General features: G+C 39.3%; 1 protein-coding gene across 1 annotated transcript; it reads right to left on the bottom strand.

The window, feature by feature from the left end:
• Positions 1–251: 251 nt before the first annotated feature.
• Positions 252–4,540, bottom strand: LOC125302018. Its single transcript, XM_048254961.1, has 7 exons — positions 4,157–4,540; positions 3,508–3,647; positions 3,170–3,262; positions 2,915–3,056; positions 1,224–1,375; positions 816–901; positions 252–553 (listed from the first exon to the last, which is right to left on the bottom strand). Exons 1-7 carry the CDS (start codon positions 4,374–4,376, stop codon positions 529–531), a joined length of 858 nt encoding a protein of 285 aa, XP_048110918.1. The 5' UTR covers positions 4,377–4,540; the 3' UTR covers positions 252–528.
• Between the last annotated feature and the right edge of the window lie 6,831 nt (positions 4,541–11,371).

Below are 11,371 nucleotides of genomic sequence, written 5' to 3'. Positions count from 1 at the left end.
CTTATCGATATAGTGCCATTGTACTAGTTATATACTTTGAGTCCCTATTTTTAGTTTATTATTGTATACTTTAAGTATACTGTTATAAACTTTGGTTATTTTACTAGTTTACTTGTTATACTTTAAGTTTGCTTGGCATATTACTTGTAGCTTACTATTTATATACTGGAAATATACTCCTTAAAGTATTCTTAAAGTTTACTCATACTGTATACAAGAGTGTGATGCATTTACAAAATCACAAGACAGAATGTTGAAAAAAAGTTTGATATATTTTCAAACATTTCAAAAACAAAGACCTATGAAATCAAGTCTTTCCTTAATGGAGAAAATGAAAGGAAAATGTGCATGTTTCATGTAAATTGTCAAAAAAGGTAAAAGACAAGTGCACAACTTTGGAACCAAAAATAAATAACTAGATAGAAACAAAATCTGTACTTTTATGACTTCTTTTCATTTACTTGGTTGGCGTAGCTTATGTTGTTGTATTTCTTTCTTATGATTTGTCTCACATCTTGCATGGTGGTGTCAGGAAATTTCGTCTGGGCATGGGCTGTGAATGAAAAAACACATACAGAACAAAACATTACCTCAATGTTATTCTTATTCACTGTCCACAATTAACACACGTCATGGCAGGGAGGATGGTTTATCAGGTACATTTCTGAACTTAAATGCAATCAGCAAAAACTGCTATAAAGGGATTGCTCACTGAGTGGCAAAACCATGGGCAGCATGCTGGCGGTGACATCACATGCAAATCCTCTGTAATTTGAGAAAAACATTGATTGTTTAGCATTAGTATGTATTTTTACCATAGATGAGCACCGGAACTTGCAGTCTGCAGAGACTTCAGCTTTAGTCTTAGGACTTTTACAACACAACCTGGCATAAGAGGCACCTGCAAAACATTTGAATATTACTCACCAAATAATGATGAAACAATTACATAAAAATGTCTTTGTAAATCTATCTATTCATCAGTGCAGTGAATATGCATAGGCCTACAGTCTATACACTAACTCCATAACATAAGAAATTCGGGGGCATCATCATAGCATTTCCAAATCCATCATGAATTGTATACATCCAGTACAAAGTTGATGAATATGCTTTCTTTCTAACTTATGTGTACAATCACAAGGTGTAGAGGGACATTGTATAGCAAACATTTCCCCACATGGATAAACACATACACTATCAATGCATTTTGAGGTATTTACCATATCATCAGGGTCAGACAACACTTGAGGAGAGGCGGGTGCACAAACTTGTCGGTCTGGTGTGGGTGTTGACCAGGTGGATGCAGGAGTTGAGATCTGAACTGTGTTTTTTTCTATGATCTCTTTCAGTTTTGTCACTACTGCTGGAAGCTCTGTAAAGGGAACGAAAACAAGTAGTGCTGGGCGGTATGACCAAAAATGTATATCACGGTATTTTTCAAAATTCTTATGGTTTCACGGTATATGACGGTATTTTTTTTACCATGCATAATCAGATGTTCACAGCATTTTCTACAGGTTGAGAGAGGAATTGCTGCAGTACATTGACTAAGGATGGTCTATTTTACTGTCATGATGTAGAATGACTCCACACTAGTGGTAATGCAGTTTTGCATGGCCCCAGAAAATGATGCTGTTTACAAAGAGCCACTCATGATTCTAATGAAAAATCTAATCAGATTGCAAAGACAATTGCAGTCAAAATACAGAACTTTTACTGTGCAAATTTCACAAACATCTTGTATAAAACCAATACAAAAAGTAGTGCAACTTGCAATAATTATACTTTTTTGAAAATGATACCATTTAAAAACCTCTCTGTTAATATGCTTACTCTGTCAAATAGGCCTATCAGAAATGTATTGTTATTGTGTGGTTTACATGACGTTAGTGGTAGGCTAACGTTAACTTCATGTGGATGTGGATGTCTTGTTTGCCTGCCATGAGGTTCGGTTCGCTAGGCAAAACATTAACAAAAAAGTTCGTTTTGGTGCACTGATGACAGTCAGGATAATTTCTAACTAGCCAGCTAGTATTGCTCAGTGCATGTCTATAACACGCTTTTCTTGCTACCTGGATAATTTCAGCGAATATTCTTAAGGTGAGATGAATGACAAGATCATTAAACTTCACTGTGTTCGGTGGGTTGCTAACTAACGACATCACCTACTAGCCAGCTAGTTACAGCTGTTGAACAATCTCAATAGAATTTTCGTGACGGTAAATCCTTTTCAATGCAGTATCCCTTAACGTTTTTCCTTAACTAAAGAATCAATTTAAGGTATTATTCTGGGCAACACCCTTAAATAAACCCCTTACCTATAAGGAGAAATTAAGCCTTAAGGGTCATACTTCAGGGGAAAAACTTAAGGTGTTTTGTGTTTACCCTCACTATGCCTCGCAGTGGCACCATGCGTGCGTGTGAAAAAGTCCCGTCTGAAACACTGTCGCGCGGCGCAGCGTTCCATACGTTGTGTAATCAAATACAACGGTATAATAAAAATTCATATCATAACGAAAATATACACCGGTATATGGTGTGAACCGGTATACCGCCCAGCACTAAAAACAAGGCAACAAAAGTTTTGTGTCAATACTGTGTTTTGAGACCATTAAAACATTAAATTAGTCATTTTTGTTATGAAGACCGTGACTGGAAGAGGAGCTGACTAGGCAGGAACAGGAAGCAGTAGGAGACTGAATCAGCCATAACCTATAAATCTCAGGTTGAAGCCAGGTGTTCAGATTTCAATGCTTCAGTATGGGAGTGTATGAAAATTTCAGTTTATTGTGTTATTAAGTTTAGTTCATTATGCCTGACCTGACTTTGGGAATCAGTATAGGCACATCTTCAGTCGTTAAAAGCTGTTGACTGTTGCTTTAGGCTACTTGAATTGATAAATAGAAAATACCTCTCATAGCATGTAGTATCATCCCATGGTCTGCTTTCAGGCTCTTGATTTCTCTCTGAAGCTCTTTCACTTTCTTCTGTGCCCCAATCCAGTTTCTGGGCAGCTGCTCCTCATCTGATGACTCCTCATTTGAGTTAGTCGACTACACCAAAACACGTGAAATCAAAGAATCAGGCAGAAAATCAGGATCAGGCAGAAAATCCACACCATAATTATTGCTTCAACTCAAAATACCATAATAGTCAAATATTTTACCTCTGAAGATATTTCGTTTGCCAGCTGCTTCTTCAGCTCTTCTATCATTTGGTTTGCCGACTCTTTTTCAGCATACGTTGACTTCTTTCTCTTCTGTCAAAATTATAATTCGGTTTTATATGTTTATAACAGGCATATAATAACATTCATGTTAATGATGATTTAGTTGCATTTACAGAATCAACTGCACCACCTTGATGGATCATACCTAGAGAACCTAACTCAAAACAAAAATCATATAACTATGTTGGTATTTTTTTTATGCACACCAGAAATGATAAAGAAATGTCACTTACAATCAACGTGCGTCATACCAAGGTATTTATCAAGGTACCTACCTTTTTTGATGGAACTTCATGATCCTCTTCCACATCTTTCCACTTGCTGTTCGGCTTACTCTTCCTCTTGATTGCTTCTTGCCAGATGTCTTCACCCTTAATGAATTCCTGCCTCTTCTTGCAGAGATCACTGTAGTTGTCTGTGTAAGAAACAAGATCAAATTAAAAGCTTGTGGGATCTCTCTTGCATTTTGAAACGCCTATTAAAATATGGAAAAACCTGTAGAAACTACCACAGGCAAAACATGTAGGTTTAAGAGTGCAAAGTGGGGTTTAAAAGTTCAAAATTAAATGTACACTTAAAGTATAAGCTGAATTACTTATCTATGTTTATTATGCCAAATTCACTAGCTATTTTGCCTTCATATAGCTATAGAAAAAGAAAAATGGCGACCAAAACAAAGAAGTCAAAGGTGCCAACCGAACAACTAACGTTAGTTGTGAGTGAACATGACAAACGGGAATGTTCGTTGCCATCCTCGTCGGCATCTAACGCCAAAACAAGGGCTCATTTTCTCATCCTCGACATTGCAAATTGTAAATAACAATAGCTGCTAGTTCACAATGATACAAGTTAGCCTATGTCAAGGCCTCACTTTCAGAACAATGCTATCAAGCTAACTGAGAAGCAATACAATTAACAACTTACCACCAACCATCAAAACCTTTGCTGGGGAAAAGGCTGGACTGTCTGACTTTTTTCTGTCTTTCATGTCCCACTTTATCTCCATCCATCCGTCGTCTTCTTCTTCTAGATCAGGGCACTGAGTGATTACTTTTGGACATCGTTGCTGGTCGTCAGTACTCATCCATGAAATCTTCCCAACTTCCACAGTCTTGTCCTTGAAATAATAAATGGCAAATGCCATTGTGGTATCTTAATGTTGAAAATTACGTTTTAGCTAGGATATCTTCTCCTTCTCCTTTCCTTGTTGAGAACGGGTCAACGAGACCGTTAACATTATATTTTTTGCAAGGGAGACCGTGAAAAGAGCATCACAGTCCCGCCCACAGCCGATGCCGGAAGTAAGAATTCAATAAAGATTGTTAAGGCGGAGCAAGATACTTCGTCGTAGTTCATGTCTATGGGCGCGAAATGGGGATCGAATCCTGTCTGCATAAAGAGGCGTGTCGATGACGTATTGACGAGCGTACGTTGCAACCGGCCAACAGCAGCTGCAGAAATAACCGGCGCACACCTGATATAAGGTCGATTTTCTCCAGACTGGAATGCTCAAAAATGCTAAAAATTTACCTGAAATGTTCAGAAGGGTTTGAGGATCATGAAAACGTGCCCGAAATTCACATTCCTAACTCTATAGAACCAAGACCTTAGCATATGTGGTGAAATTCTGAGCTATGTGCCCATAGACTTCAATGGAGCAGTCGCTGCCTCTGCTCTGCATAAATGGGGGATTTTGACCCCCCCTCGTGCGATCCGGGTTCCCGGAAGTGGCTCCTAATGAAACTTTTTTTTTTTTTTTTACGGGCTTTTCCAAAATCACGGAAGTAACGTCGACGCAGCGATATAGTAGCAGATAGTAGCATCCATCAGGCAGCCCAATTGAGCAGTGATGACAGCATATGACAGTCAGGTACGAAGCACTGCACCATGTTGCTAACGTTAATGTTAACCGCTTTGACACACACACGATATAAAATACACAATGTGTATACACGATATAAAATTCAATATCAAAACACTATTATTTACACGATTACTCCTGAAATAACTGCTATTAACTGCACATTCACTATATAAAAATTACTGTTTGGAGGAAAGGGTTCGCGTGCTGTCGCCGGTTGGAAATTGTTCAAATGGCAATTCGCGCCGGTTCGTCCTTGCTTATATTATTCAGTGAGGCGCCGTGGTTTATGGGATGAGTAGTTCCTTCTCTCGGAAATGAAAATATGTACACAGTCTTGTACCTTTGACTTTTTTTTTATTTTCTCTTCGTTTTTTCACTCGAAATGATATGTTGTATGCTTATGAGTTATGCCGTAGCTGGTTAGCCTAAGACATGCTGTAAATCTCTTTAGATACGGATTTTTCCAAAACGTCAATGGGACAAATGAATGGGAATCTTACTTCCGGCACCTAACCGCATTTCGGCTGTGGGCGGGACTGTGATGCTCTATTTAAAATTGGGCGGCTCCCATTGGCTGCCAGGTGGGGGCGGGACCATGGCCAGAAGTCATAATCGTCATGAGGACATTCCTCCAAAATGGCCCTATCACGTCTTTGAACTGGCGTCATGAGGGCGTGTTTTAGCTCGTGCAGCTCGTGGAAGGCAACTGCAAGATCCGTCTGCAGGCTAAGACTCCCGCGATATTTTAAGGTCATGTGATATGGTGTCACGGTGGTAAGTCCTTCCCCGGCTGACAGAAGTCGGACAGAATTTCTGACCAGCAAGCATTGCGTCCATCCCAGTATGCATTGTGTTCAACCCAGCATGCATCACATCAAGTCAGATCTGCCTTAAGTCGAACACGCCTATTGCCAAACCCTTATAGGAACTTGATCATTAAAGTCAAGTCAAATGTTTTTCTGTTTTTGTGTATGATTTTAAGGTACATAAAGATAATGCAATTGAGCACACATACTATGTAAAGTTTGAAACTCCAACATTATATTAATATATAAATTAAATGTTAAGCACGAGTCAATGACTTGACCTTATTATGCACTTGGTGCAAGATATACTATTAGTACTTTGTGGCAGAAAGACATAAAAAGTATACTAAAGTATAAGTTTTAGTATTAATGTACTTATTCTTAGACTTTTGTTTTCAGTATACTTCACTATAGTATATAAAATATAGTTTATAAAAAGTCAACTTCAAGAATATACTTTCTCAGTTTTCTTTTTGCTATATCAATAGCCTGGGACAGGGTGAGGTGGGGTTCAGGGGTCCATATAACAATATATTTACTGTTAACTCTTTTTGACTTTGCATTGCATTGCTTTCTGTCTCCTCCTTAGTTAGTTAAGTCAACAACAGTGTATCCCCATATTGCAGGCTGTGTGCTTATACTGACTGTTCAATGCCTCACTTAAGGGAAGAGGAGAGATAGACTTATCTGCAGTCTGTCTGCCTCTTCACCCCCTCCATGTTTGGTACTGTCTGTCCACTAGCCACTTGTACCACTGTCTTTATGCCTCACTGTTTGCGTGCTATATTAGCACATCAGCACATATGCATAACCCCCCCCCCCCCTCCATGCCACAGCCGAACTGTGGCCACACTTATACATTTTCTTAAATAGTTAAATATATAGATATATAGACTTTACTTTACTTTATTTCTGCATTGTTGCACTGTTGACTTACTCATTTGCACTATCACCATGACCACTATCACCATTGCACTACCACCATGACACTCATTCACACAGAGCACCTTACCATACCTTACTATGCACAGAGAATCACAGGCTCAGTCACTGCCTCAGTCATTGCAAGCGCCTCTGATTTATTAATCACCACTATGTGGATACTGTTTTTAGAATTGATTTAGATTAAGTGTTAGTATAATTTGTACTTTTGTAATTTGTATTTTAGTATATTTTTATATATTGTATTAAGTGTTAGTATAATTTGTATTTTAGTATATTTAGCATATTCTTTATCTTCTACTGTCCTTACTGCTTAGTTGTGTTTTTATATTATATACTTTAATTACTCTTTCTGCGGTTAAAGAATGTGTTTGTGTTGTATGTATGCTGCTGCTGAGACCTTGAATTTCCCCTGGGGATCAATAAAGTATCTATCTATCTATCTATCTATCTGACTGCCTGCTGCGATTCAAATGAGAATCTTCTCTCCAGTAGAGCTGCAAAGCACAAACAATAAATATAATTCTCCACTCTGGCAGACCAGAACCTGGACTACTGACAAAGTGAACTTTTCCACTTAATGACCTCAGTCAGATGGGTTTGCATGGGCAAACAAACAGAGAGAGAGAGACAGAGAGAGAGAGAGAGAGAACTTCCTCATACAGTGAAACAAATAGGCTACAAAAATGCATGCAAATTCAGTGGAAATGCATGGATTCCAGTTGCTGCTACTGGAAGAAACTGGAATCCATGCATTTCCACTGAATTATTTTTGGAATCTGATCCCTTATCATACCTGTTCATTCTTACTTTCGTTGCTTCGACTTATCGTGACTAAATTCAAGATGGCTGCAAACGCTAAACTTAAAAGATACTGTCTGTATAAATCGTCTTGTAAGTAAACTACCAGTGCTTTTTCAAAGTTCTCAATGTCTCGTTTTAAATGTCAGGGCCCTCGGAAGTCTACCAATGAAGTGTGGAGATACATTGAGCCTCGTAAATGGGTGTAAAACAGTGATTTATTTGCATGGCTAGCCGATGCGAAGCACCACTATTGAAAAAGCTGTTGGTAGCATCGGCTAACTAGCGCCAGATTTTGGAGTGCAGGGGACAAGCCGAGATGGGCTATGAGACATACGTTCACACTCGGTATCATGTTTCAATACACTTTAGGTCAATATCACACCGGAATTCTCCTTTAATTAATATTACTACGCTAGGTCGAAGTACTCCCACTGCTATTGCGGCACACATTGTAGTTCTCCTGTTTATTCGCTTGGAAAATCGCCACGTTTCATGTTGTGTGACCGTAGACATTTTTATCAACTACTCGTGCAACTGTATTTAAGTCGGAAAAACGTGGATGTTTTTGACTACTTCTACGTCTGAGCCCGCTAGCATATCAAAATGCTAACACAGTCGTGCCGCGCACCAGAGCGTTTGAGTGCACATACTGACACGGGAGAGGTATGACTCAACTCGTGAAAGTTAAGGTAAGAACATATATTACTACTGACATTGGGTGGCGTGTTAAGCTATAGTTATAGCCTATTTTGTGGCTTGTTTACCTTCTTCTGTGCTCATGTTCACACATAATGTATCAGTGAAACCTGCACTAGGAGGTGTGAAATTAAACTGTGTTGTTTTAATGTGTGTGTGACAGGCACAGCACACCAAAACTCAAGGCCAGCCATTTTGTCTCTTGTGCCATTTGGGTGTGCAGGGTTTAAAAGCTCTTTGATATCTCATGCTACAAGGCAATTACCCTTTGCTGAGAATGCTAAAGGCTTTCTCCTTCCAGTCAGATGCTGCTGTGTGTCTGACCAAACTAATGACTGTGCATCTGAAGTTAATAAGCCTAAATTTATCGAGCAGGCAAGCTAAAGATGCCACAGGCTGGTGGAGAAAGTGAAGAAAGCCAGTGGGAGTTGTCTTCTCTCTGCACTGCAACTGCATGGTTAATGGCTTGAGTCTCTCTGTGTCCTCACACATCTCAGTGCAAACAAACAAACAATCAAATACAAATGGCGGAGGATGGAGCCTTTATGTGATCTGTTGGTGGAGGCAATTATGGACAATTTGTGTGTATGGGATATTGGCTTTTTCTTGCCCTTTTCAGTTCAGTTGTCACAGGGGAATTGCTGGGGAATTTGGATGGACCTTCTTTCAAAACACCCCCTAGGCAAACGAATGCAACACATGGCACCTTAATTCAAATGTGTCTTTGTCTTAATCTGGTGAGTCTTTTGAGGAGCTGTGTTGGCATGTGTTGTCCATGACCTGAGACATTACAGAAAGACAGCTACAAGCTAAAAGACTTAACAACTCAGTTTTACTACTAAAGTGCTGCTACTTCTGAATATTGTCATATTTCTCCTGCTTTAATTCACAAAAGACTTCAAGCAAGCCCACCGCTGCACAGCTAAAAGCCCCTTTATGGCGGTGATTTGTCAGCAGTGACAAGCGGCGCCATGTCAGTGGGCATTGATATAGAAGCCTGTCCCCTGAGAGAATTAAATCTCAAGCTTCTCTGAGACACTGATGAAGTGGACATTCACATCCTAGGAGAACGAATGTGATCCTTGTTCAGAGCTGGTCATTCTACATTAAATGTCCAGATTTCAGTATTTGGTTAATTGGTCAATTTCAAGTCAATGCAGAATTTCAATAAGGACATGCAGACAGCCACCAAGAGATATTATGTTTAAGAATTTGCCACTCTATGAGGTATGCTTGCTTTTATCAGGTAACCAGTGTTGGTGTCTTCAAATCTATTTTTAAAGACATAAACACATTTGTCGTTCCCACCAACCATAAAGGATGTACTTTGCAGTTCTGTGTTCCGGGCTGGAACGCATCTAAAAAAATAAGGAAAACTTTTCACAGCACAACATTGCAGACTAATTTCAAACATTACAATGCTTAGAATTTATCCATTACTTACATGTAAACAAATTAACATTAACTTACATGTAAACAAATTACGTTAACCAAACCATAAACCAACCAATCTATGGCTAGCTTTGTGGCTCAGAGAACAAATTGATAGTTGACCAGTTGTGTGGAGGCCTTCGTCACTGAACATAAATGAGAAAAGGAAGAACTATTACTGCTACCTATGTATACTGTAAGTGTGTAATTATGTTATGGGATTGGGAAGTCTTTGTGCTTTTCTATGGACCCTTTCAAGAGAGTTCCATTATCAGCATCATAGTTGGCCCCACAAGACTTCCGTTTTAACATTCCATATGTTATCTTAATGCAGAGGAAGTAGATTGGGGCCCAAATAGAACGTTCAAGCATTGTTTTTGTTTTTATTGTTGAAAGGGTCTATAGTACACGGTTTAAAAGAACATTTTGTAGCTCTCCCTTTACGGTCTCTAAGAGATTTCCCCAGCTGAAGAGTAGGTCAGAGTATAAGTATAAGTATATATACTCTTTTGATCCCGTGAGGGAAATTTGGTCTCCGCATTTAGCCCAATCCGTGAAACACACTGCACACAGTAATCCTGGTGCAGTGAGCTGCCTGCAACAACAGCGGCGCTCGGGGAGCAGTGAGGTGTTAGGTGCCTTGCTCAAGGGCACTTCAGCCGTGGCCTACCGGTCGGGGTTCGAACCGGCAACCCTCTGGTTACAAGTCCGAAGCGCTAACCAGTAGGCCACGGCTGCCCCATCAAGCCGTATGAAGGTTGACCTTTCTATTCAACATGTACTGTAGCAATTACATTCTAGCAACCACATCTATGGTGTGCGCTGGATATGTCATATGTTCAGAAAAGGGTTTGCTAATGCCATGAATTAAACATTTGCCATAGTATATCCTCGTGATGTGAACTTTTAACTCTCCCATCACATTCACAGCAGTCTGGAACTGTACCACAGGACACAAGCAATGGGCATTTCTAATGAAGAATAATAATCTTCCAAATAATATTGAAAGTGAGTAGATCAGCTAAAAGCTTAGGTTTGAGTCACATCAACAAAACTAGTCAATATGGAGACAATTGGTAAAACAACCTGACTAATCATAGTAGGGAGATAAGGCATTATCCTCCACAAGTGAAAAAGAAGCACTACTGCTAGGAAAAACATAACACGGTAAATCCAAAGTACATCTTTGATTTGTTTTTGTGACAGAGAGGTGTGAAATATGTGAAACAAGACACTTTATTTCAGGATTGCTTTCACACTTTTCAATATCCACATTCAGGGAGAAACTCTTTTGATTATTTTTTCTTTCAAGGAGACAAAAATGTACAAGAAGATGTTAGAAACACAATGGGTATTTGTGAGAGGAAAAAAAAACAATGTTTGGATTGTTCTCAGGTGTGGCAGTGTGAGGCTTGTGGAATGGAGCTAGAGTAACATTGCTTGCTCTTGAAGACGTCACAAAAGATGAAGAGTGTGCCAGTCAACATCTGCTCATACACAAAGTCTGCCTCCAGCTGCACAGGATTTCTTTTATATGTGAACAAACCCTCAGTAGCTGATCTTTTCAGGAGGAACGCTAAGGTTTACATAATATGA

The sequence above is a fragment of the Alosa alosa genome, chromosome 10 (genome assembly GCF_017589495.1).
Source record: "Alosa alosa isolate M-15738 ecotype Scorff River chromosome 10, AALO_Geno_1.1, whole genome shotgun sequence".
NCBI classification, from domain to species: domain Eukaryota; kingdom Metazoa; phylum Chordata; class Actinopteri; order Clupeiformes; family Clupeidae; genus Alosa; species Alosa alosa.
Note: the sequence above shows the minus strand (reverse complement) of the source record. Positions and strands in the feature narration are given on the sequence as shown.